Consider the following 26,830-nt stretch of genomic DNA (forward strand, 5'->3'; position numbering starts at 1 on the left):
GAACTTGCCAAACTGGACAATTTTATTGTTTTTCTCATGGATCTCCCAGCCATTCGGGAATCACGCCCCATCCGCACGCGGCCGCAGCCGCTCCCGCAGCACCACGGTCGCGCGTTGCCCCTCGGCTGTGCCCAGCCAGTCATCTCTGACTGCGTGTGTACCAACTGCAGGGAAGTAATTCGTTTGCTTGCAACATTAGAGGTGAATTAAGCGCTGGATACTTGCTACCAGTCACTGGAGTAATTCTGCTCCTGAGTCCTTTCATGGGAGGGAAGGGAGGGAAGGGAGGGAAGGAAGGGAAGGAAGGGAAGGAAATAAGCCCTTTCGAGACCACAGAAAATTGCAAAAGGATGTTTCTTCCAACCCGACATGACAAAATTGAATTCCAAGCTATTTAATGCATGCACGAAACGCCATAGAGGAACCCAGCCCGAGCACTCCATCCAGCACGACAGGGAAGGGGGTTCGGAACACAAGCATCGCTCCGGCACTAGCTCAGTGCTTCCAGCTGCGGCCTTCCAGGCGATTCCACCGAAAGGTAATACCGGGTAAGGGTTCTCACGGACAGGGCTATCGCCAGCATTTCCATGGACACACAGCTATGGGAACACTGCAGTTATGATCACACGAACGATGGAGACCTCGGGAAGCCGCTGTCCCGGGGGCTGGAGCCCGCTCAGTCTGTGGGACACCAGGGCCGGGGTCCCAGCGCAGCCCCGTCCCCTCCCCTCGGGGGTCCCGCTCCCACTGCAGGTGCAGCGGCCCGGCCCGGCCAGTGGCATTTCAGGAGTGAAAAACCAGCCCCACGGGCAGGGGCACGGGGAGCCTCCGGGTTTGTCCTTAAAAACGGGGTTTCACAGGTTACACCGTCACGAGGGTGATGCCATGCAGCCTGCCCACGGCCCAGCCCGCCTCAGACCGGCGTGGTTCGTCTGTTGGCCGGGTTGTTGTGCAAAGACTCCTTGAACTCTTTGGGGATGGAGTTGTGGACCTGTAAAAAACCGTGGTCCCGCTCCGAGTTGAGCAGCGTCCCCATGGTGACCTTGGAGGGATCCCTGGAGAGGGTGAACATGGAGATGTCGGTGGAGGGGATGGTGCTGAACCCTTTGCTGATGGGCGACATGTCCCGGGAGCGGGGCTCGGTGGAGCGGGAGCTGGACCGCCGGCGGAAGCGGTACCTGTAGGGCGGCAGGCGGGTGAAGGCCGACCTCTTGAGCAGCTCCGAGTGCGACCTGGCGCGGATCTGGCGGTGCTTCTCGATGTACATGTGCACGGCGATCACGCCCACCATCTCGGCGATGATGAAGGACAGTGCCCCGAAGTAGAAGGACCAGCCGTAGGAGTAGCTCTTCTTGGAGTCGCTCTGCCCCGGGTCCCCCGCGTTGGCCGAGATGTACACTATGATCCCGATGATGTTGCTGAGACCTGCGGGGGGGACAAGTGGGGCAGGTGCTCACCTCAGTGGCAGGAGCGGATGGGGGAGACGTGTCCCCGTGGGGCACCAACCCTCTGCCAGCACACTGGGACCAAACCCCCTTGCAGACCGCTACTGGTCTCCCAGGACACCCTTAGATTCCCTTACACAATTATTCCTTACACATTCCCTTGTCCCTCCTCCCAGGAAGGAAGGAGGAATAACCACAGTTTTCTCCAGAAAAGGGACATTTCAGGAGCTGGTTGTGCTCTGCTTTGCAGAGCAGGGAATGCAGGAGCCTGGCTGGTGTCATGCAGCAGCAGAGCCAGCCTGAGGGGTACAGGGGGATCCCCCCAGCATGAAGCCAGGTCACCATGGCCCTGGGAGAACAGGGAAGCTGGAATGGCTCTTCTTTTTCCGTTTCTGGTGGAGTCCTGAGGCTTTGTCTGGGGCAGGGGCAGCCTGTGCCCCACCAGCAGCCAGCAGGGCTGTGCTGCAGGCTGGGGAGAGGCTGGTGCACTCCCAGATTTACTTAATGAATCAATTATGTTCTCTCTGCTGTTTTCTCATCTGCATCAGCAGCTCCTGCCAGCCAAGGAGGAAGAGTCATTTGTCTTTTTGTGGGGAGAAGAAAAACACAAAATAGAGCGGTTCCTCGAGACAAAGACATTGTCACGCGATAATCAGGGGAAGCGGTGGGGAACAGCACAGAGAAATGAGTAATCCAGCAGGAACAGCCTCTCCAGAGAGTGGTTTCCATGTGGCAGCCCTTCTGCCTGGTGCTGCTGCTGGCACAGTGCCCACTGACTGTCCAGGATGGAGGGCAGAGCCCCAGTCCTGTCCCAGGGTCTGGTGACCCCAGGGGATGGCTGCACTTGGGGAGCCCCTCCTGGGCTGTGCCCCCACGTGGGCTCTGCTTGAGGCAGGGCAGGGGACACTTGAAGCCCTGTCTGGCACAGGGACCATGGCCAGAGACCCCTGACAACCTTTCCCTTCTGTGGGGATTTTCCACAGGGCTGGAACAGCTCTCAAACCTCAGAACCTCTCAGTGCTGACAGCCTGGGAGGACCCACACCCCGCCCATGGTTCCCCCCTGTGTCCCCCAGGCTGGAGGGGCCCGGGGCAGCTCCTACCTGCAGAGACGAAGAAGATGCCAGCGCTGAGGATGACGTTGTGTTTGCTCTTGTAGAACTCGCTGGCGGCCACGCACAGGCCCCCGAAGAACAGCAGCCCCACGCTGAGGATGGGGAAGATGCTGGATGCCCTCACTGCACCTGTGGGACAGGGACAGGGGCAGCATCAGCCCCTGCACCAGGGAAGGGTCTGTGCAAGGGCACCCCTTGTGCTGCCAGGATGGATGGGGAGACACAGCCCTGGTCCTCACAAGGCATCCTCTGCTTGTCCTGGACCTCTGGAGTGGTTTGGGTTGGAAAGGACCCTCACACCATCCAGTGCCAGCCCTGCCATGGCAGGGACACCTCCCACTGTCCCAGCTTGATCCAAGCCCCATCCAGCCTGGCCTTGGGCACTGCCAGGGATCCAGGGGCAGCCTCAGCTGCTCTGGGCACCTGTGCCAGGGCCTGCCCACCTCCAAGGGAAGGATTCCTTCTGTAAATCTCACCTGGATTTCCCCTCCTTCAGCGGAAGGCATGGGCAGTCCCAAGGCTGGGTGAGGGTGGCCCTGCAGCCAAGGGACACTGTGCCCTCAGGGTGGGCAGGTGCCAGGCACTGTGACACAAATGACACCCTGGCATGCAGAGCCACACGTGTGTGCCAGACTGCGGAGGGCTCAGCCCAGGCTCTGCATTCCCAAACCACAACAGGGGCAGCAGGGGTGTGCAGCAGCCCTGGGCACCCCCTGAGCTGCTGGGGCCGGAGGAGTCCTGGGAGAAGGGCCCTGTGCCCATGGCCTCATGCTCAGCCCTCTGTCTGACCCAGCTGCTGCTCACCCAGCTGTTGCTCTGCACTCTCAAATTTCCACATCTCTGCTCACCCAGTGGAGAGGAGAGTGAGTTTAATGAAATGGCTTTGCAGTTTTAGTAGATTAGTGCTGAAGTTCTCCCACCCCCTCTCACATTTAAAGTAAAAAGTCTATTTTAAAGCCCCCAGGAGTGGAATTTTAATGGAGCTTCTCTGTATTTCTCTGCTTTAATAACGGCCCTATCTGAGGGATGAGAGCCCAAGCCAAGGCACAGTGTATTTTTGGTGCAGCAGGTAGTGATCTGCTGCATTCATTACTCTCTACTGTCACTTTGGAAGCTGATCCATGTAGGGAAGAGGACTGGGCTGGGCTTTAAGCTCCCTTCCAAGCTGGGCCATTCTGGGATGCTGTGGGAAGGCCTGTGGTCCTGCCCTGGAGCTTGGCTGGCCCCTGGGACAGGAGGAGCCACCTTTGGCAGGAAATGTGCCAGTTCAGCTCCCTCTGTGTCCCTGTGCTTGGCTGCCAGGGCAGAGCACCTGGAGCTGCTCCTCTGCTCTCCCAGTGAGCCCAGCCTGGCTGGGGGCTCGGGGAGCAGGGACACCAGCAGGGACAGGGACAGGGACAGGGGTCCCTGTGGGGCTGCACCTCGGCCCTGTGGGGTCCCAGTCCCCTGTGGGGGCACCAGGGCACTCGGGCCGTGCAGCCACTGCTGGGCCTGGCTGCGGGGACAGCGAGTGCCAGCCCAGCGTGCCAGGAGCCCATGGCACTGAGGCATGGCACTGAGGCATGGCAGTGCCAGGCTCGGGGAGCCAGAGGGTCCCTGAGGCTGCACGGGGAGCCTGGGGGCTGTGACCCTGCTGGGTGACACCGGGGCACAGGGAGGGGTGCCCTGCAGGGCCCAGGGGATGTGTGCACAGGGGAGCACTCACGGAGCAGGTACTCGGCCGTGTCTTGCTCGTAGTCTGCATCCTCGGGGAAGTGGTCGATTTTCTTGCACACTCCTCGGAAGGTTCCTGGGGAGACACAAGGCAGGGAATGCTCAGTTCCTGCGGGCCAGGGTGGGCAGCAGCCCAGGGGCCTTCATGTTCTAAATGGGCACTGAGGCCCAGCGTGGGACTGCCCTGGAGCAGCCAGGGGCCGGGAGGGGTGCCAGGAGCTGCAGCACCTCCCCACAAGAAGGGCAGCCCCCCCAGCATCCTGGCTCTAGAGCACGGGCTCGGGTCACGCAGGCTCTGTGCCCTCTGCCATGGCACCAGGGACCAGGGCTCCAGACAGCACCAGCCAGCCCTCAGGGGGTCCTGCACGCTCCAGGCTGTGCTGGGGGAGCTGAGCAGCACGACAGGCAGCAGTCAGAGGCTGGAGATGAAGCTCTGGGGGAGGCAGGCTGTCATCCAGAGGGAGACACAGCAAAGGAGGGAGAATCGCCCGCTGCCGTTGCTTTGGGAACTGTGGGAGAAGGGGATGCACTGGGCACGGCGAGGACACCAGCTCACGGCAGAGCCCCCAGCCTCCTCCTCCTCCTCCTCCTCGCAGCTCTGGGTTCCACCCACCTTGTCCCAGTAGCCAGAGCCCCAGGGCTCTGCCCCACGGGTCCCTCTGCTCTGCAGCCGCCAGGCAGGGCCAGAGCGGGGCTGCAGCAGTGAGGGATGGATGGAGCAGGCACGGGCAGAGCAGCACCCCCGGCTGCCCAGGCAGGGGCAGCCCCGGCCCCACAGCATCCACTCACACTCTGACATTCGTCTCCTTTACTCCCTCTGTTCACCAACTGATGCTCGTCGTCATGGCAATGCCGAGCCACCTGACACACAACTCCAGCCTGCAAGCGCACACCACAACAAGGCTGCAATCCCAAAAATCCCCTCTGACCTCCGAGGGGCTCCCCAGGGAGGGAATCCTGCCCTGGGAGATGCGGCTGCCGCAGCCTCACCCAACTGCGGCCCAAACTCTCCGTGCGATGGCCTCACCTCAATCCAGGGAATCCCCTCCAGCTGGGAAACCTCCCAGGGCCTTTTGTCTCTGCCAGCAATGGGACTGCGGGGTGCCTGCAGGCTGTCCCTGTCCTTGTCCCTGCCCGGCGGCCCAGGCTCCGCAGAGAGCCCTGCCTCGGGGTGGGTGACACGGGCATTCATTTGGCAGCGATGAGCTCGTTCGGCACACTCAGCGGCCGCGGGTTTGTGCGGGCATCCTTCCCTTCCCTTCCCTTCCCTTCCCTTCCCTTCCCTTCCCTTCCCTTCCCTTCCCTTCCCTTCCCTTCCCTTCCCTTCCCTTCCCTTCCCTTCCCTTCCCTTCCCTTCCCTTCCCTTCCCTTCCCTTCCCTTCCCTTCCCTTCCCTTCCCTTCCCTTCCCTTCCCTTCCCTTCCCTTCCCTTCCCTTCCCTTCCCTTCCCTTCCCCGGGCAGGGTCCGCACTCTCCCTACCCCGAACGGGCTCTGTGCTCTCCCTGCTCCGCGGTACCGCCGAGCTCCCGCCCCGCCCTGATCGGCACATGCAGAGGCAATTAATTGATTTGATCTCAGGTTGTTTTCCTCTCGGAGCCCCTTCCCCCAGGGCGGGCTGTGAGGGTGGAAATACAGCCAAGAATATCGATCCCAGCCCGACGAGCCGGGAGGCTAAAGAGCTCCAGTTATGGTGTTAAAATCTCATTACTTTTCATTCTGGTGGAACCATTTTTCCAGGGACCATTCTGGGTGCTACTGGGGTGTGCAAAGGAAGACTCAGGCTGAGGAGGATGAGCTGAGACCGCTCTCAAATGAGAACAAAATTCCTCGCTCTGCTCGTGGTGGCTCAGCCAGGAGCCAAGGTCACATTCCAGCCCTCAGCTCTCTGCTCCTGCTGATAAATCCAAGTGAGTTATCTCCCAAGTTGTGGTTTCCAGTAATGGCCTTCTGAAGGCACTGTGTTACACCGAATCCATCTGAGGGAATGGCGGGTCATTATGGTCTAAGTTCTCTGAAAATTAATATTTTGGAGAGCCAGAGGTCGGAGCTGAGCTGGGGAGTGCTGGGGTAGGAAGGAGCCTGCTGCACAATCCCAGAGATGCTCAGGCTCTGCACTCCCTGAGTAACAAGAGCAAGATACCTAAATATCTCCGAGGAATTAAAACTTCAGGGCTCATCTTTTTTTACCTCCCACCCACCTCCCAGATGCTTGGAGAGATGGAGAGAAATTCATCCATATTCCTTCCCTTCCCCAGCTCCAGGCTCTGCAAGGCATCCTGGGGCTCTTTGCACAAGGTCCCCGGTGTGAGATCGCAGAGCTCTGGGGTTCTGGGTCTGTACTGGCCACGGCCAGCAGCCAGGGGCCACTGCACAGGGCCCAGTGGGTGCCACCGAGCAGCTCCTGCGGCCCTGGGATGGCTGTAGGGGGGTCTCAGCCACCCCCCAGAACATTGTTTGCCTCCTGCATCACCACATTCTCAACACAGCCTGAGTTCAAAGGCACACAGCAGCTTAGAAGAGCAGCAGAGAAGGCTGGTGGGGTGGCTACAGCCCTTGGTCTGCAGCACTGAGTAAATCCCCCGGAGCTGCTGCTGGAGCTGAGGGCAGGGGCTGCTCTCCAGCAGGCCAGGGAAGCCCTGGGGAGCCAGGGGAGCTGTCCGTGCCGTCCCACCAGCTCTGTGACTCCCCAGACCGTTCCTGCACCTGCTGGCCCCGAGCCCAGGAGAGCGGCCGAGGGAAGGCAGAGCCCGAGAGCCCCCAGCCCTGCTGGTGCCGGGATGGGTGCTGGGCCCCTCAACACCTGGCAGTGGGAGGAATCCTCCTCCTCCTCCTCGGCAGAGCTGAGCTGTCCCGCAGCACATCCCGGCGGCCAGCAGCCCCACAGCAGCTCCCCCGGCGGCTCCGTCTGCCTTTCACACCCTCTCCCCCTCGCTGCGGTGGTGGCTTGTGCCTGAGCAGAGGCACCTACACAGATACGCCTGTTCCGAAGGACACTTTTCCCTGGCTTTATGTATTAAAAAAACCCCCACCAGTGGAAAAAACCCAAGTCAGATGGAAGGAGAGCAGCAGCGAGGAGGCAGCAGGGGTGGCTGCACCGTGTGTGGTGGCCGAGCAGAGCCCGGTGTGAGCACACACCTGAGCACACCTGGGGACAGAGGGACAGAGCCCCGGCACCCCCAGGGCTGGCAGGGTGTGGGGAGCAGGAGATGCCCGGGATGGGCATCCCCAGGGGGACACGGCGAGCGCAGCTTGGCACTCACTCACACCTCGGGTGGGCCGGGAGCTCCTGCCAGCGCCAGCCCGCGCGGTGCCAGCGATCGGCGCGTGGCACAGGGACTTCACTCCCTCAGCGGTGTTAAACGGGAAAAAAGGGGGGAAAAAAATCTACATTTTGACAGTGACTCATCATCTCCCATTCTGGAATCTGTGGGGTTGGTGCAACCTACACAAGGCAGTTCAGAAAAGCAAAACAATTCTGAATAATAGAGGAAGAAAAAAAAGTTTGCAGCTGATGGGTAATTTCCAGCCCTTTGCTCTGAGGGTTTTCTCATTTTTCCTCATTAGAAAAGTAATCAGGTAACACTCTGGAGCTGCTTCCAGGGGCTCCCCCCACGCTCTCCTGAGCTTCCTTCCTCCCTGCATCCTCCCAGCCTTCCTCCCTCTGTCCTTCCACATTGCTGGAGGTCATGGCAGGAAAACACCAGGCTCCTGGGAGGATGCAGGGATGGGCTAGGAAGGTGCAGGGGCTCTGGGTGCCCCTTCTCTGCTGTCCCCCCGTGGCTGGGATGGGGCAGGAAGGTGCAGGGGCTCTGGGTGTCCTTTCTCTGCTGTCCCCTCCATGGCACGTGGCAATGGGCAGCAGATGCTCATGCCGGGAGCACTCAGATCATGCTGGGGAGGAGAGCACTCATCAGCATGTCTAAGGAAATCATTTAATGTTTTATCTTTAACAGTGGATAAACATTGATTTTTATTTTAAAAGGTAATTGACATTCCTATGAGAGCGCAATGAGCGCTGGAGCAGCCGGAATTGGCGTAAATAAGCCGTGTGCTAGAAATTAATGAGCTTCACTGATTGAGTTTATCTGTTTAAATTAATACAATTCTGGCAATTATATAAAAAACATAATGATCTTTGGTTTGTTTGTCTGCTTGGAGTCATGGATGGTAGGAAATGGGGCAGGGCAGGAGGCCTGGCCTAGCTGAGCCCAGAGCCTGGGGCACCAGGACCTCCCCCGACCCTCCAGGATCCTGCTCTCCCTCTTTAATGAACATTTTAGATTTCCTTGGGTTAGCTGCTGAGCCCCTGGGAAGGGTTTGTTGCCTTCCAGCCTCCTCTCTGGCTGAAGGGAACAGGGGTGGCCAGCTCAGCTCTGGGAGGTTCCTGGATCCCACGTCCTTGTCCAGCAGGGTGTGGGGAAGGGGATCTGTCCTGCAGGGTGGGGGCTCTGTGCCCATTTGGCAAAGGGCGCTTGGGCTCATCCCCCTCCTCCCCTTTCCACCCCTCCAAGAGCTGGAAGAAGCTCCCAGCCCAACCCTGGCATGAGTGGCAGGTCTTTAGGGTCTCTTCCAACCCAAACCATTCCATGATCCCATTATCCAGCTGGATAATTAACAGACAGATCCAGACACTCTCATTTGTAGGAGTCAGTTTGACCCTCGAGTTTCACGTCCAGAACACTGGGGACAAAACCTGCCCAGATGGGACCGGGGGGAAAACCAAGAGTCAAGAGGGTAAAACCTGGGATCCTCTGGTGAAACAAGCTGCCAGAATCCAGCCAAAGAGAATCTGTGGCTGTGGGTGCCTGGGTGTCTGCTCCCACCCCGAGCACAGGCCGGATCATCCCCAGGCTGCTGAGGCACCTATTTATACCAGGGACAAGAGAAGCTGCATTATGATGGGGAGCTGGAGGTTTCACTTCACCGGTATTAAAATGTCCTCTGAATTTCTAAAAACCTATAAATGACAATTTCATAGCTGTGAAGCGTGGCATCCAGCACAGGGGAGTGCTATTTTCGACTCCGTGTTGACAGCTGAAGGGGAATGGATCACAGAATTAAAAACTAGTTGCTGCTCAAGTCCAAGCAATCATGGCTTGATGATGCTCCTTATGGGCACACAGAGGCAAGTCCGAGGCACCAGCACAGACTCCTGGTGCTTTGAGAGGTCCATTCACAGAGCAGAAAACAATTATAAGCCAAATCACTTAGGAGAATGGATTTGAGCATAAAAGCACAACTGTGTACAGAGAATGATTTAAGAGCGTTTTGCCCGAAAACTCATCACCATGACAGGAGCTTGCATTGGTTTAGAAACTGCCTGGCTAATAAGCAAACAGCTATAAAAATAAAAACAGGCCCAACAAAGAGAAGAAAGAGATATTCATAACTCTGAATATAAATCAGCAACTCGGAATTGTAGAGCGCCGATAAAGGCTGGAAGAAGCAGCGGAAAAGCACCAGAACGTCCTTCCCCAGTGCATTGGATGAGCAGCAGCACAGAAAGGAGCAGTGCCACCACCCGCCACCAAACAACGCAGCAGCAGCCTTAGTCACAGGCCCCAGAAATGTTAAATAACTGATCATGGCATTTTCACACAGCACACCCTCATCCTGGGCCGGGAGGACGCAGTGCCAGCCCTGGGGAGTGCGGGGAGGGAAGGGAAGGGAAGGGAAGGGAAGGGAAGGGAAGGGAAGGGAAGGGAAGGGAAGGGAAGGGAAGGGAAGGGAAGGGAAGGGAAGGGAAGGGAAGGGAAGGGAAGGGAAGGGAAGGGAAGGGAAGGGAAGGGAAGGGAAGGGAAGGGAAGGGAAGGGAAGGGAAGGGAAGGGAAGGGAAGGGAAGGGCTGAGAGGCTGCTCTGCCCACCCTGCAGCTCTGCCGCTGCTCCAGGGCTTGGGCTGGCACTGGTGGCACAAGCAGGGACTCAGAACAAGGGGACAGCCACTGGCACAGAGTGACACAGCCACTGGTCACACTGGCTTTGGTGCAGCCAACAGCAGGGGCAGTGACAGTGACACAGAGCCTGGCAGGTGACTGTGACAGTGTGGGGGCCAGCAGGGACATCCTGGTGTGCTGGTGTGCAGCAGCCTGGAAAAACAGATTTATTCATGGAATCATCACAGGATTTATTCATGGAATCATCGCAGGATTCCAGAGTAGCCTGGGCTAGAAGGGCCCTCAAAGCCCATCCAGTGCCACCTCTGCCATGGCAGGGACAGCTTCCACTGTCCCAGGCTGCTCCAAGCCCTGTCTGGGGCACTGCCAGGGATCCAGGGGCAGCCACAGCTGCTCTGGGCACCTGTGCCAGGGCCTGCCCACCCTCAATATTCCCTGTTTCAAGGTGAAGCAGCTGCTTAAATCTGTGACCAGCACCACGGTCTGTTTGAAGGAGGCTGTTACTAACTGCATCCCATGAAGGGAGGGCTCTGGGCAGAGGCTCAGGAGGTGCCAGAGGAGCCCGGTGAGCAGTGAGCCCCTCCATGCCCTCAGCGCTGCAGGCCCAGGGCTGCAAAAAGCAAATCATTCTGCAAAGGAGCCCCACAGTGCAGAATATCCAGGCTAAAAATATGTAAATGGCCATGAAAAGCACTGTCAGAGCTGCAGCGAGACGAGGCGGTCGCCAAAAGGCAATTTGGAATTTCTGAGCTCGCTGCACGAGGCATTAAAAAGGTCACTATTTCTGAAATAAGGATCTTTACAAATAAACACATTTGCCGAGGCCTCGGTGAGTCATGCCAGAGCGGAGCACAGAGCATTTCCACCCTAATGCTCCTGACAGGCCGGGAGCAGGGAGATCTTTTCATGTTTACAGTTCATCAATAGTTATTACAGCTGCACAGTCAATCTTTAAAGCACATTTAGCCTGGGAGGAGGCTCGGCAGGTTGTTTTCCCTGAAAAAGCAATATTAAATTTATCACGTTCTTCCTCTTTTATAGCATAGATTTGAAGGCAAGTATTTGAAGTTCAAATACACGACTGCCACTCCAGCACCTGCCTTTTCTAAAATATATCCATACTTGTGTCACATCTTCCCGGTATAAATATTTGAAGTCTTCAGCTGATGTGTTAAAAGGGCCTCGATCCATCACAGCCCATTTATTCCGGGGGATGCAGTGGGCACTGCGCTGTGTGGGAGGGATGGAGGGAGGGATGGCAGCCCCGGTGCCCCGCTCCCCTCCGGCTCCCCGGCCGGGTCCGGCCCGGCCCCGCCGCTCCGAGCGCCGCCAGCCCGGCCGGATTTAGCTCCGGGTGCCGGAGGCAGCGCCGCCTCCTCACCATCTGCGGGAGGGAAGCAGCCCCGGGGAGCGGCTCCAACGCCCCAGATGGGGAAAGCCATATCCAGGAGTAGCACCATCGTTCCACTCCTGGCTTTTTTGGGAGGACAAGGAGGAACTCTCCTGCAGACGGAGCATCAGGAGAGAACTTTGCTGGTGAACCAGTGAGCGACGCCAGCCTCGTCTTCCCCATCCACGAAACAAAAGCTGCCCTTCTGAGCTGCCCAGAGACCCAGAGCATTCCACACTCCCCCTGCCCTGTTTGGGAACACCTTGGCACTGCTGCACTGGCAGCAGGCCCCTGCCTGGGTGGGGAGGGTGCATCTCATCCCTCACACAGCACTTTGGGATTTCACAGCACCAAAATCCCCCAGCACACGGCAGCCAGCTGCTCCAGGCCCTGAGACACTGCATGATACACTGCAGGGCCCTGAAACACTGCATGATACACTGCAGGGCCCTGAGACACTGCATGGTACACTGCAGGGCCCTGAGACACTGCAGGGTACACTGCAGGGCCCTGAAGCACTGCAGGGTACACTGCAGGGCCCTGAGACACTGCAGGGTACACTGCAGGGCCCTGAAGCACTGCAGGGTACACTGCAGGGCCCTGAAGCACTGCATGGTACACTGCAGGGCCCTGAGACACTGCAGGGTACACTGCAGGGCCCTGAGACACTGCAGGGTACACTGCAGGGCCCTGAAGCACTGCAGGATACACTGCAGGGCGCTGAAACACTGCAGGATGCACTCCAGGGCCCTGAAGCACTGCCCTGCCTCAGGGACTCCTCTGTCTGAGGCTGTGGTGTCCCTGCCCTCACTGCACCCTCCAGCCCAGGGAGCAGGACCCCACTCCTGGCTACAGAGCTGCTCCACTCAGGTCAGAGCTGGGCAAGCTGCTCCTGGTCCCTGAGCCACTCACACCATCACCTTGGCCATTAAACAGCCCCACCTAACCCAGCTTCCCAAACCTCAAAGCACAAAACCTGTTGCTAGAAAACATCGGAGCTTTTAAACAGCCCCAAGTCCGCCTGGCCATGCCATTGCAAACCCCAAACAAGCCCAGCTCCCCAAGGCTCTGCCCTTCAGGAGCCAACGAGAGCTCTGAGGGAAGAGCAGAAAGACGTGAAAGCCCCGAGACGGTGGCAGCAGAGAGCTTCAGCTCTCCCCCACGGCTTTCCATCCTCCTCCTCTGCTCTGAATCACGGAGAGCCCATCCCAGGTGCTGCTCTGCCATCAAGGACAGAGGGAGTTCCACCGGGGCCTGGCACTTACCTGGGGCTGTCCCTGTGGCTGTACTGCCCTGTTTTCAGCTCTGGATGGTGCCCAGGGTCCGTGGCATTGCCCTCAGCACACATCCCTGCAGGGAGGGCTGTGCCTGCAGCAGCCTTTGATGGCTCCGTCCCAGGTGCAGCCCAGCAGCTCCTGGTTACCCCTGAGGGCTCCCACCTGCTCTGGCGTGATGCTCCAGCAGCTGGGGCTACGGGCTGGAAGGACAATGGATGGATGGAGAGCAGCCCCGGGGACAGCTGGAGAGGGACTGTGGACAAGGGCAGGGAACGACAGGACAAGGGGGAATGGTTTCACACAGGCAAAGGGGAGGCTTAGATTGGATATATGGAAGGAATCCTGCCCTGGGAGGGTGGCCAGGCCCTGGCACAGGTGCCCAGAGCAGCTGTGGCTGCCCCTGGATCCCTGGCAGTGCCCCAGGCCAGGCTGGATGGAGCTTGGAGCAGCCTGGGACAGTGGAAGGTGTCCCTGCCCATAGCACTGAATACCTTGAAGGTCCCTTCCAACCCAAACCATTCCACAGTGCCATGATTCCACTCTCCCAATTTACAGACGGGTAGGGCAGCACTGCGGAGATGCAGATCACGAGCATCTGCTCGCTCTGGGTGCTCAGCTGGAGCCGGGGATGTCACAGCCCTGGCACAGGCTCTGCGCGGGAGGTGCCGCTGCTGTCACCCCCGGCCCGCCCCTGCCTGCCTGCCTGCCTGGGGCGTTCTGCTGCTCTGCCTGGGGGGAGACTTCCCCTCCTCCCTAAAGGGACATCTGCTCAAACTGGCGTGGCAAGAGGTTTCTAAAGAGTGTCTGAGCTGGTGTGCCCTGAGCAGCCCCTGAGCTGTTCCTCAGCCCCTCAGGGAGCGGCACGGACCGTGCCACGCACGGCACCGGCGCGGGATGGCCGGGAGCCCCGGGAGAGCCCCTGGACGGCAGCTCCCTCACGGCCGATGTCCCGCAGCTCCCGCAGGCTGCAGGGGCACAGGGGCCACCCCGTGCCCGCAGTCCCCAGGCCGGGTGCCCAGGGCCGGGCCGAGCGCGGTGCGGGCAGACGGGGCTCGGGGGAGGAGGAGGAGGAGGAGGAGGAGGAGGAGCGGCTGTCTCGCACCTCGGCCACGCTGAGCGGGGCTGGCAGCAGCCACACGGGCCCGGCTGCGGGCACGGGCCGGGCTCCCGGAGCTGCTGCAGGCTCAGGGACAGAATGAATCGGGGCAGCCCGGGCAATAGACAGGGTATCTCCAATGTCACCAGGCGCAGCTGTTTCCCACACGCCTCTCCAGCCCCGCCGCCGGGGGACAGAAGCGGCAGCCCCGGCTGAGCTCTCACACCCCGCCGCAGCTCTGCTGCTTCCCATGCAAGGCGCGATCGCTCTGATGCTCCAGCCCCTCTCGCTGGAGAGGAGGCCGGAGACTGACGCACAGAGACCACGCTCATCCCTGGCTGGAGCGCTGAGGAGCGACAGGAGATCCTCCCAGCAGAGGAGAAGGAGCCGCGGGAGGCTCGCAGCCCCCGGAGCAGGCAGGGCTCCAGCCCGTGCCCATCTGAAGCGGTGCCAGCCCAGCCCAGCCCAGCCCAGCCGTGGCACAGCTGCCGCACCGCGATGTGCCGAGGCAGGCTGCTCAGGCAGGTGGAGGCCCGGGCATCCCGGCAGCAGTGAGTGTCCCCGCTGGCCGGACACAGCCGGGCTGGCGGCTGCCGCAGGTCACGGCGTGCCTCGGAGGGTGACAGCGACCCGTCCCAGCGGCCCCTCGCAGCGCTCGGTGCTGGCGCTGTGCGAGGCACTGGGGATGCTCAGGTGTCACACACGGCTGCGGGGAGCTGGTGTTCAACACCGGCTGAGCATCGCCGGCCTGGCCTGCAGGTTCCTGCTCCGTGTCAGGAGGGAGCCCAGCCTCCCCAGGGGGATGGAGGTGCCATCTCTGGCACCAGGCAAGTTCAGGACACGAGCTGCTTGCAGCACAAGCCAAGGCTGATTTTAGTTACTTACATCAGGCACACCTCAAAAGGACCATTGCTTGTTCGTAGTCTTTTTGGGGTGCTCTCCCCTCCCCTTGTGACTCCAGGCACAAACTGAGATTAAAGGTATAACTAGGGGACAATGACCAAAACACCAGTGAAATTGGAAATGTGATCATTTGAGAGGCAGGAACGCAAATGTCACCCTCAAACACCACCTTTGTCACTGCTCACTACAGTCCCACAGGATGTATGACCAGTGCCACCATCCCCATGAGTGCCCAGTGTCCCCATGAGATCCCAGTGTCCCCAGAAGGGCTGGGGGGTCACACATCCCCCCTTGTCCCTGTCCCCACCCCGGGGCTCCTACACACCTCACAATTCTCCTCCTTCAGCACATCCTACTTGGCAAACAGCAAACACAGAGCCCCGGGGAGGGTGACAGGATGGCACCAGGGACTGACCTGCTCCCAAACCTGCCCACTGCCCCTCCTGCCACCCTGGCATTGCCGCAGGACCGTGTGATTAAACAGCACCATTCCCAGGAACAGGAACAGCTCAGCCTCCCTCTGCTGCCCAGCAGCACGAGATTTGTCTCTTCATTGTGGTGTCAGGAGATAAGAAGCAGGCAATATCTGAGAAAATCATCACACTCTATCAGCAGGCACCATCCCTCCTGCTGCCAACCCTGGTGTGCTCAGCACTCGCAGGGAGTGGGGGATTCCTGCCATGTTCAGGCTGAGCAAAGCCCAGGGGTGCTGGCACATCCAAAAGGGACCAAGAGCCTGCTGCAAGAGGATCCCCCACTTCTCCTCTGGAAAGGGATCACAGCACCTCAGAACCCCCGAATTGTTTGGAAGGGACCAAAAGGCTCAGGCCAGCTCCGAGCCCGCAGCATCCCCTGGCCTGGCCTGTCCGTCCCGCAGCCCCTTCCATAGCTGGGCAGGAGAAGGCTGGGAAACGGCCGCAGTGTGCAATGAGAGCGTTCCCCAGCAGCCCGGGTGTTCCCAGGGCTGTGTCACCGGTCCCGGGGAGGGATGCAGCCCCTGCCCCTCCCCGCACAGCCCAGCAGCCTCTCCCGCCGCAGGGCTGTCAGCACACACACCCCAGGCACAGGGACAGCCACCCGCTGTCACCCGGCGCTGTCCTTCCTTATCACAGCGTGTCTTCTTAATCAGAGCCCTCATCTGGAGCTGCTGCCCGCCCCAGCGAGCCGCGGCTCCTCACAGCCCCGTGGGACCGAGCAGAGCAAGCAGCTCCTCACCCCGAGGAGAGCTTCCCAAACCTCGGGAGCGGAGCCCATCACCACAGCGAAGCCAGCCGGGAGCGCTCAGGAGAGACCCCCGCCCCTCCACGCCGAGCACCGAGGGGCACTCCAGGGGCTGAAGCGGCCTGGAGGCGCTGGAGAGCCGGAACCCTTCTGGGAAGGGAGCGGGCAGCGGGCAGCGGGCAGGACCCCTCCCCACCTCCCTGCGGGCACTCTGCAGGCATCCATGCCACACCTTCCCCCTTGGGCCGCCCCGGCCCCGCACTGCCGGCACTGCTGTTCATGGCAGTGGATGCCGGCAGCCCCTCCCTCACCTGGCTGCAGGTGGGGCAGGGAGGGGCCCCTCGGGCAGGATCCCCCACGCCTACGGATTAGTGCGTTTGTATCAATTGAAGGCCGTTTGTGATTTTCCCGAAAAAGGAGGTTACTGTAGTTATGAAGTGCACAGTGTTCATTAAAAATCCATGGTGAAACCCATGTGAACAGGAAGCAGGAGAGGCGAGGAGCACTGAGCAAGATTAATGCTCGGCTGCCTCACCTCAGCCCATCCCAGAGAGCAGAGCATGGCAGGTGTGCACACCTGGCTGTCCCAGAGAGCAGAGAGTGGCAGGTGTGCACATCTGGCTGTCCCAGAGAGCAGACAGTGGCAGGACTGCACACCTGGCTGTCCCAGAGAGCAGAGCATGGCAGGTGTGCACACCTGGCTGTCCCAGAGAGCAGAGCATGGCAGGACTGCACACCTGGCTCATCCCAGAGAGCAGAGCATGGCAGGTGTGCACACCTGGCCAGTTCATCCCAGAGAGCAGAGCATGGCATGTGTGCACACCTGGCCTGTCCCAGAGAGCAGAGCATGGCAGGTGTGCACACCTGGCCTGTCCCCTGAGCAGTGCCTGGGGCTGTGCCAGGGGCACGGGATGGCATCACCCTGCAGACCAGCAGGGGCACTTCCCCGGAGCCGTGGGAGTCAAGCACTGCCAAATCCACCTGACTTCACCTCACAGAAGGCAAAACTCATGCTGAGGGAAGGGATTCACCAAACGCCACGCAGCTCTTGGCAGCAGAGCGGGGCATCACTCCCCGGCTGCTCCAGCAAACGTCGTGGCTGGCACCTCCTGGGCAGTGCCCACCTCGCTGGGAGCCCAGGGACCCGGCATCCATCCCGGGGGCACCCTCTCCACAGCCTGGCATGGCCCAGCACAGCACGGCACAGCACAGCACAGCCCAGCCCAGCACAGCACAGCCCAGCACGGCACAGCACAGCACAGCACAGCACAGCACGGCACAGCATGGCCCAGCACAGCACAGCACAGCCCAACACAGCCCAGCACGGCCCAGCACGGCACGGCCCAGCCCAGCCCAGCACAGCACAGCCCAGCACAGCACAGCACAGCACACACAGCCCAGCACAGCATGGCCCAGCACAGCACAGCCCAGCACAGCACAGCACAGCCCAGCACAGCACAGCACAGCACAGCCCAGCACAGCACAGCACAGCACAGCCCAGCACAGCACAGCACAGCACGGCACAGCACAGCCCAGCACAGCACGGCATGGCCCAGCATGGCCCAGCACAGCACAGCCCAGCACAGCCCGGCATGGCCCAATATAACACAGCCCAGCACGGCACAGCACAGCACAGCATGGCCCGGCCCAGCACGGCACACACAGCACAGCACAGCCCAGCACAGCACAGCCCAGCACAGCACGGCCCGGCACAGCACAGCACAGCACAGCACGGCCCGGCACAGCACAGCACGGCCCGGCACAGCACAGCACAGCACAGCACAGCACAGCACTGCCCTGGCAGCACAGCCCAGCACAGCACAGCACAGCACAGCACAGCACAGCACAGCACAGCACAGCACAGCCCTGCCCTGGCAGCACAGCACAGCACAGCCCGGCACGGCCCAGTATAACACAGCCCAGCACGGCACAGCACAGCACAGCACGGCCCAGCACAGCACGGCCCAGTATAACACAGCCCAGCACAGCACACACAGCCCAGCACAGCACGGCCCAGCCCAGCACAGCACAGCACAGCCCAGTATAACACAGCCCAGCACAGCCCAGCCCAGCACGGCCCAGCACAGCACACACAGCACGGCACAGCACAGCACAGCCCAGCCCAGCACGGCACAGCCCAGCACAGCACACCACGGCACACCACGGCACGGCACGGCCCAGCACAGCTGCCCGCACCCCCAGAGCCCGGCTCGCAGCCCTCGGCAGCCAGCCCTAATTATTTACAGCCGGCGTGGAGCCAGTGACCTTGCATGGGAAAAAACCCACTTGAGCCTCATTCAAATTCTGCCTTGCACCTCTCTTACACGGGAACAGCTCCGGAGATGACAGGCTCTGCACCACGCCTATGCAGCAGTAAAATGCCCGTTTCTGAGCCGTTCGCAGCATTTTACTCATCACGTGCTGCTCGCAGGCAGCGAGGGAGCCGGCTCTTTCACCCGCCCCACGAGTCAGCATTTGTGCCCAGAAAACACCGCAGCAGCCCAGGAGGGTGAATTCTGCACCCCGTGCTCGAGGCAGAGCTGGTGGCAGCGAGCTGAGGCACAGCTCCTCCCCGGACACTCTCCAAGCAGCCCCGGAGCCACGGTGCCAGCTGGCAGGGGCACCAGCCCCTCTGTGCCCAGGAGAAGGATTCTTATGACTCGTGGCATCTGGCCATGTGCCACCAGAACATGGGGCTGGAGCAGCCGGAGGGTCCAGCCAGCCTCATTTCCATCTCCATTAGAGGACAGTAATTCACTTCTATCCGGTACATCCTCCACCAGGGCGAGGCTCGGGGATTCCCTAAAGCCAGGGCTGTGCCTGGGTGCTGTTTGTGACCCCTCTCGGACCCCCGTGTTTGGTGCTGTGTGACAGCAGTGCCAGGGCTGGGCTGCCCCTGCTCCAGCCTGTCCTGATGGAAAGTCTCACTGGGTTAAACTGCAGCCTGGTAATCCCACCAGGTAATCTCAGACAGGTAACTTCCTCTCCACCTTCATCCCACACCTCTCCTGAAGTGCCTCCATCACATCCTGAATTTCCATCACACAGGAAAACTCAACACAGCCCAGCCCTCAGGAAAGAACGAGCAAAATGAGCAAACAGCCCTTCCCAGCACGCCCAAACCTGCCTGGCTGCACAGAGCAGCCCTGGCCCCTCCATCCCCTCCATCCCTCGCTGGCAGTCCCCACCTGTGCTCCCCTGCCCCACAGCTGCCATCCCTGGGCAGAGCTGTAGCTGGGGGCACTTGGGGAGCCATGCCAGGGGTGCTGGGCAGCGTGGTCAGCATGGTCAGCATGGTCAGTGTGGTCAGCATGGTCAACGTGGTCAGCGTGGTCAGCATGGTCAGTATAGTCAGTGTGGTCAGTGTGGTCAGTATGGTCAGCATGGTCAGCGTGGTCAGCGTGGTCAGTGTGGTCAGCATGGTCAGCATGGTCAGCATGGTCAGCGTGGTCAGTATAGTCAGTGTGGACAGCATGGTCAGTGTGGTCAGCATGGTCAGTATGATCAGCGTGGTCAGCGTGGTCAATATGGTCAGCGTGGTCAGCGTGGTCAGCATGATCAGCGTGGTCAGCGTGGTCAGTCAGTGTGGTCAGTGTGGTCAGCATGGTCAGTGTGGTCAGTGTGGTCAGCATGGTCAATATGGTCAGCATGATCAGTGTGGTCAGCGTGGTCAGTATAGTCAGTGTGGTCAGCGTGGTCAATATGGTCAGCGTGGTCAGCATGGTCAGTGTGGTCAATATGGTCAGTGTGGTCAGCGTGGTCAGTATGATCAGCGTGGTCAGCGTGGTCAGCATGGTCAGCGTGGTCAGCGTGGTCAGCGTGGTCAGTATGATCAGCGTGGTCAGCATGGGCAGTGTGGTCAGTGTGGTCAGCATGGTCAGTGTGGTCAGCGTGGTCAGCCTGGCCTGGCAGCCCCTCCGCTCCATCAGCAGCACTGGCACTGAGCTGCATCAGGCACCACGTTGGGGTGGAGATGAGAATCTATCCCAGACACTGACCAGACAGGAGAACAGGATGAGCAGCTCCTTAAATACCTGCCCATAATGAGTAGTGAGAAAAAGTGCTCCATCACGGGTGATTGCAATCTCAGGGACATTTGCTTGGCGCTTTTAAAAATTAAAGATAATAACTTTCTAACAGAAACAATCTTGCTGTCACCTTGGGGAAATTCTCTGCTTGGCCTCACTCAGAGGGCTGAGAGGAGCTGGAGGCGGGGGAAGCGCTGGTGCCCAGCCAGGGCAGGGCTCCCAGCCCAGTTTAATGCCTTCACTGTGACCCAGCTCAGCTCAGCGGAGCCAAAACCAGCCAGGACAGAACCAACAGGGAAAATGGAAACTCAGGAGCAAGGGCAGGAGCTTTCCTGCACCTCACACCCCTGCTGGAAAGGGGGAATTGAATTAAAAAATTAAAAATCAGGGACTTTGATATGGGAAGTAGCAGGCCACACACAAGTGGCTGATGGGAGGAGCTGATGGGATCAGTTAAAATAAATCTGCAGCTGAAAGGTCAAGGCACAACAAGGAGGAGCTCTGTCATTGTGTTGGAAGGAGCTCTCCTGACGTGTAAACCATGGCTGGATCACGACAGTGTAACTGTCAGTCATGGAGCAGAAGTGACACATGCTTATTTATTCATCAGATACTTCTGTTCTCTACTTGGAGACAAACAGGCTCCCGGGTTCTGGCAGGAGCTGGGGGATGCTGAGCAGCGACTGCAAAGTGTAAACATGGAACGGGGAGGACCAGAGAACTCCCTCCCAGGAGCATCCAGAGAATGGGCTGAGAAGGCTTCTGAAGATCTGAAATGGATTTTAATAAACCTTGGCATTCTGTTGAGTTTCTGGAAGAAGGGAGAAGCTGGTTTACTGCCAGGAGGGATGTGATGGGCAGTGGCAGGAGCTGTGTCCCCAGCATTGCCCATGGCTTAGCAGAGGAGGAGGCAAATGTCAAACAGCCTCCTGGAAAACAGATTTGTCAATCTTCATACATTTTTTCTGATATAGTTATAGATTCAGTTGATAAAGGAAATCAGTAACATAATACATTTAAGAGTTCCACAGGGTATTTGATTTGGCTCTCCTGAAAAAGTTAAAGACCTGCATTATGCAGAATCAACAGTGCTTTATTACCTGGGCTGGGAGCTCCCAGAGACAGTCCCTCCATCCAAGGGATGTTCCTGCACAGGATTGCCTGTTACAAGGACAGAGCTGAGCTATGGCAACGTCTTCATTCGGAGCATTGAATAAAACATGAAATAATTGGGAGTAAACCAGGGAAATGGCAGAGAAAAGAGAGATGGGAATATTGAGGGATGAGGGAGGTGGGCCAGGCAGATTTGGGCAGCTCGGTACCTTGGGCCCGTTCAGCCATGGCCATCTCCATACAGCCAGCTCCAAGGGCTGGGAGTGAGGAACCAGGAGAGCCAGTTCCAGTTTGGGGCTGGAGATGCTGCCCAGTCCCACCAGATGGGCTGAGGGGTCCCACCCTTCTGGGACTCCCTGTGAGGGGCTCAGTGACCTCAGCGTGCAGCCAGACTCACAGCAGGCAGAACAGGGACACACAGCCCACGGGAGAGCCAGGTACCAGAGATCATTTCTTGTGTTCAGGGGGAGCTGGAGGAGCTCTCGGGCTCTCCAGTGGAACCCCTGGCCCAGGGACACGGCTCATCACCCGGGGGTGCAGCCTCCAGGAGGGACCGTGCACCAGCACTGAGCTGCAGGTCAGGTGCAGGAAGGAGTGGGCAGGGAGGGTCCCGAGGGCTGTGGGGTCAGCTGGTGGCACCTGCAGTGTTGTGTGTAAATCCAGACAGGATCGTCCCGAAGGACCAGCCCTGAAAGCTCCCCAGGGAGGAACTGCTGGCTGGCAAAGGCTGCACTGGAGCTGCTCTGGGGGACACTGAGGGGCCAGGGTGGGCCCGAGGGGGACAGCCCAGCTGAAGGACAGCTCTGGGACAGGAGATGTCTGTGTCCCCTGCCAAACACCCCACAAACCAGCCCGGAGGAATGCAGGGTGCTGAGCATCCTCTGTGAGGGAGGCAGGCAGAGCAATGCTTGGCCTCCTCCAGAAATGACAGAGCACTTTATTCTGATGAGGGAAATGAAGGAGGAAAGGAAAAGTACCACATCGCCTTAAAATATGGTATTTTGAGCAGCCTTGGCCAAATCCTCCTGCTCCTTCTGCCTGTTTCAGATCCGCATGATGCCATGGAGCCAGTCCCAATCTACACCACGCAGCAGGGAGGACACGGAGCCTCCCTGCATTTAATGATGCTGCATTTAATGATGCTGAATTTAATTAAGTTTGATGAAAACCAAAGTTCTGTTACTTTCTTGAAAACACCACTAGCCTGAGCAGCTACTTCTCAACTTCAGCTCTCTGCTCAAAGTGCCATGAGCTCCCCTTCCTTCTGAACCGACACGGCGGGCATACAGGACAGCAGGTGACACTGGGACAGCCACGGGGGACACTCACGGACCAGCCCAGTCACACCTGAGCTGGACACACGCGGGGACACCTGCCGAGCGTCCGCACCTTGTCAAAGCAATAACCAGGATCCAAAGGCTGCCATTCCGAGCAGGCTGTCACGGCCCAGCAGGCTGGGAACACCTGCCTGGCTCCAGCGACTGAGTCAAGCGCTAATTTGTGTTTCCCCGTGTGGGTGGCTCTCCATGGGTCTGCGGCGGCTCCATTCAGGATTTATCCGCTCTCGCCGAAGGGCTTGTGACGCTCACGTGGTGGGGGCTCCCACGCAGGCGCTGCGCCGGGGCCGCCGGGGATGCTCGGAGCCGCGGGGATGCTCGCTCGGAGCCCCGGGAATGCTCGGAGCTGCAGGGGATGCTCGGAGCTGCAGGGGATGCTCGGAGCCCCGGGAATGCTCGCTCGGTGCCCCGGGAATGCTCGGAGCCCCGGGAATGCTCGGAGCCCCGGGAATGCTCGGAGCTGCAGGGGATGCTCGGAGCTGCAGGGGATGCTCGGTGCCCCGGGAATGCTCGGAGCCGCGGGGATGCTCGGAGCCCCGGGAATGCTCGCTCGGAGCCGTCGCTCCCGTCGGGCCGAGCCGCGGCCACTCCAGCGCGACTCCTGCCCCGCACACGCGTCCGGCCCCCGCCGACGGCGGAAAGTTCAGAGCTGAGGCGGCTCCCGAGGGGCAGGGGGCTCTGCTCGGTGCTAAAAGCATTTGTGCCCCGCAGGAGGAGCGGCCCCTGCGGCAGAGCCGGTCCCGGCCCGGGGATGGAGCCGCTGTCCCCGCTCCGAGCGCGCAGAGAGCAGCGAGGCCCTGCAGCAGCAATCGCACCGCGTGTAGCGGGTCCGGGCTCTGCCCCCGGCCCTCCCCCGGCTGCGGGGCCGCTCGGCCCCCGCCCCAGCACGCTCCTTCCCCCGCCCCGGCTCCTGAGCCCTGCGCAGCTCGCCCGGGGAAGTTTTCCCTTGCCAGCCCCGCGCTGGTTCGCAGCCTGCGAGGCGCCTTCCCCTGCAGGATTCGGGAAGGTGACAGGCGGCCCCAGCACGTCCCCCAGCACCATCCCAGCCCCACATCCTCCCCCAGCACAGCCGGGACCCTCCGTGTCCCTGTCCCTGTCCCCGCAGCCCCGCTGCCACCCGCACCGGGGTGACGGAGCCCGTGCCCCGCACCAGGCCCGGGGCTGCCGCGGGTACGGGCGAGCCCCGCACGGCTCCTCTCCCACTCCCGCAGCTCTGAGAGCCCCGGCAGGGGCAGGATGGGGAACAGGGAGTGCTGAGCCCACGGCGAGCCCCTGCCCTGCCGCCCCCAGCCCCGTGCCCAGGCTCAGGGCACAGGGCTGGCATCCATCTCTGAGCTCTGCCATGGCACTGCCAAACCCTTTCCCGAGTGAGCTGTGCCCAGGGCAGCGGGGCCTCTCTGGCTCCTTCCAAAGCAGTGATTGATCACAGTGAGGGAAACATAAAGCATTGGCTGGAAAAAAAAATACATGTAGCAAACCAAAGAATTTTGGATATTACTCATGCCGCCAGCGATCCCATCTTTCACATCCCTGGCTGCTGCCTCCTTGGCTCCCTCAGCCCAAGAGGGGAGACAGATTATCTCAAATTATTTATTATGGAATTAGAGCATGATCCAAACCCTCCTTGAATCAATAAGCAAGCTCTGACTGACTTCACCGGGTTCAGGACCGAGCACCAGGCACAGACAGGGTATTTCTGCATCCGTGACTCACCGAGAACTTTCCAACGTGGAGGAGCCGCTCAGCGCCTGCCCCTGGCGCTGGACGGGTCGCTCCGGGCCCGGGGCGCTCTGACACGGCCAGGGCCCCTCAGGGCAGCGGGGCAGGTTCTCCTGAGCACGCAGGACACCCGCTGCTGCCCTCACTGCCAAAGTTAGGGCCCAGGGCGATGCCACCGGCCGCGCATCGCTGCGCAGGTACCGGCACCTGGCTCTGTTCGAGCTCATCTTCAACCACAGCCCGTGGGTGCTCAGAGACGCCTCGAGCAGCAGCTCTGGGGCAAAACTGCCCCGAACCGTGGCCTGTGCTGCAGGAGGGCGGCAGCTGCTGGGGCCTGGCCAGGCAGGCGCTGCTGCGGGAGGGGAGCAGCGGGGCCGGGCGGGCAGAGCTCGGCCGTGGGGCAGCCGTGCCGGGGCAGCCCCGCCGTGGGGACGAGCGGCGCTGGGGCAGCAGCAGCGCTGGGGCGGCACAGCCCCCCCTGCCCGGCTGTGCGCTCACAGGGAAGGGGCTGGCGCTGGAGCCGGGGCTCGGTGATGGAAGCGCCGGGCGCGGTGCGTTCCCCCCGTGACAGGGACGCGGGGCCGGCCGAGCCTCGGAGAGGGGCAGCAGCCGCGGGCCTGTCGCTCCCGCATTCCCGATCAGGAGAGGGACCTGTGGCCCCTCAGCCCGGAGCTGGCCGGGAGGACACGGCGCGTCTGCCGCCGGCGCTGCCCGGCACGGGGGGAGCCGCAGCCCCGCTCCCCCGGCCCCGCGCCCCGCCAGGAGCGGCCCCCCGAGCTTCCAGAGCCCGGGGAGGGGTGCGGGAGGCGGCAGCGGGAGCGGCGGGGCCGCCGGGCCGGGGGATGCTCGGAGGGGCCAGGGATGCGCCGCTCGCCCGCCGGGGGCCCGGATCTGGGGAGGGGGGTCCCGCGGTGCAACCCTTCCCCCGAAGTTTGGGGGGCGCGGGGGTCGGTACCTTCCAGGCAGCACGTCCTCCAGAGCCCCGAGTGGGTCATCACCTCCTCGTTCTTGCGGCTCGTGTCGTTGTCGCTCATGGACTTAGTCCTGCACACGCCGCGCGAGTAGAGCCAGTAGTCGGTGCCCACGGCGATGGTCATCAGGCTGAAGGCTGCGAAGGCTCCCACCGTGGTGACGAGCATCTGGACGCCTCTGTCACACATCCTCATGCTGCTTCATCCTCCGGCGGCGGCTCGCAGGGGAAGGGCCGGCGCCGCCGCCCGCCGCCCGCCGCCTCATGCCCCCGCGGGCGGCGGAGAGCCGGGCCCCCGCGGCGGCGCGGAGCGGGGCGGCCCGGCCCCGGGGAGCGCGGCTCGCATGGCCCGAGCGCGGAGCGCGGCAGCCCAGCCCGGCGGAGCGGCTCCGCCGTGCGCTCCCGCCGCCTCTCCCGGCGCCTCCCCCGCGCCGCCCGGCCAAGGCAGCGGCGGGGGGCGGCGGGGGCGGGACCCGCGGGGGGCTGCGCCGCCGGGACGCCGCCCCTCGCCCGCTCCCGCGGCACCGGGGACGGCACCGCACGGGAAATCCAGCCCGGGCGCCGGGACTGGGCGGGGACCGCGACCGTGGCTGCCCCGGGAAGCCCACCCCGGGTGCTGGGGTCGGGACTGCCCCGGGAACCCCCCCCCCCACCCCGGGTGCTGGGGTCGGGACTGCCCCGGGGGAACGGGAGAGGGACCCGACAACCAAACCCGGACTGGGCAGGGGGATCCCGCCGCTGGGCGCCGGGACTGAGCGGGGACCGGGGGACCGAGACCGCCCCGGGGACCACCGGGGCTCTGGGACCGGCCCGGGACTGTCCCGGGACACGGAAATCCCCTACAAGCGGCAGTGCCGCCCCAGGGACGGTCACCCACCCGCGCCGGCCCCCGGCACGGGGCCGCTCGGTTCCCTGGGTCCCCCCAGCTCTGTCTGCTCGGTGCCCGAGCTGCTGCACCGGTACGGGCACCGCTGGCACCGGGACAAGGGGCTGGGGGCACACACGCACACAGCGGCCCCAGGGAGGGCGCAGCGCCTGCCCACGCTGGCACGGAGCTGTCCCTGCCCCGGCAGCGCGGCGTTCATCCCCTGCGCAGGAGCTGCTTCAGCCTGAGCATCCCCCGTACCCACAAGCCACTCCCGCGCCATTGCCAGCAGTTACCCCCCTGCCCTCGCCCTCTCCGCTGTCTCCTCAGCTCCCTGGAACATCCCTCAGCCGGATGGATGAGCCCATGACTCATGCGACCTTTCCAACAAGCCCTAGAACACACTTACCTCTGGAATTCAGGCTCCTGAGAGGGCCGCGGCGAGACGGGAAAGCGGCTGATTTACACGGTGCCGAGTGCCTCCCCAGCCCTCATCTGCATGCACTCACATGGAAATACTAGTTATTTACTCCAAAAAGGCAAACAGAGAATTATGAAGGCGCTGAGAAATTAAGAATGCGGAAATTAAGCAGCTCCTCACCCTGCAATCAGGGCTGGTTGCGCTCCCCAGGCAGGGCGCGCTGATTGCGGCCCCGCCGCCTCCCGCCCCGGCTCCCCCGGGCTCCCGGCTCCGGATCGCCCTGCTTCATTCCCCGCTTCCCCACGGCCCCGTGCCTGCTTCCC

The 26,830-nt window shown here is 61.3% G+C and overlaps 1 protein-coding gene across 2 annotated transcripts; it reads right to left on the reverse strand.

The window, feature by feature from the left end:
* On the reverse strand, positions 1 to 26,830 carry CACNG3 (calcium voltage-gated channel auxiliary subunit gamma 3). Of its 2 annotated transcripts, XM_058035729.1 has the most exons (6): positions 26,688 to 26,830; positions 26,496 to 26,581; positions 25,207 to 25,400; positions 4,265 to 4,348; positions 2,548 to 2,688; positions 1 to 1,425 (listed from the first exon to the last, which is right to left on the reverse strand). In XM_058035729.1, exons 3-6 carry the CDS (start codon positions 25,388 to 25,390, stop codon positions 914 to 916), a joined length of 921 nt encoding a protein of 306 aa, XP_057891712.1. In that variant the 5' UTR covers positions 25,391 to 25,400; positions 26,496 to 26,581; positions 26,688 to 26,830; the 3' UTR covers positions 1 to 913. The 2 variants fall into 2 exon arrangements, with proteins under 2 accessions (XP_057891712.1, XP_057891711.1); XM_058035728.1 differs by lacking the exons at positions 26,496 to 26,581; positions 26,688 to 26,830 and having other exon boundaries at positions 25,207 to 25,490.

The sequence above is a fragment of the Melospiza georgiana genome, chromosome 16 (genome assembly GCF_028018845.1).
Source record: "Melospiza georgiana isolate bMelGeo1 chromosome 16, bMelGeo1.pri, whole genome shotgun sequence".
NCBI classification, from domain to species: Eukaryota; Metazoa; Chordata; class Aves; order Passeriformes; family Passerellidae; genus Melospiza; species Melospiza georgiana.

What these genes read in the sequence shown, in the direction of transcription:
- CACNG3 (XM_058035728.1), bottom strand. Translation starts at nt 25,417, where the DNA reads ATGAGGATGTGTGACAGAGGCGTCCAGATGCTCGTCACCACGGTGGGA. An exon ending in GAGGACGTGCTGCCTGGAAG is followed by an intron (nt 4,349 to 25,206) that starts GTACCGACCCCC and finishes GTGTCTCCCCAG; the next exon opens with GAACCTTCCGAGGAGTGTGC. An exon ending in CACGGCCGAGTACCTGCTCC is followed by an intron (nt 2,689 to 4,264) that starts GTGAGTGCTCCC and finishes CCTGTCCCACAG; the next exon opens with GTGCAGTGAGGGCATCCAGC.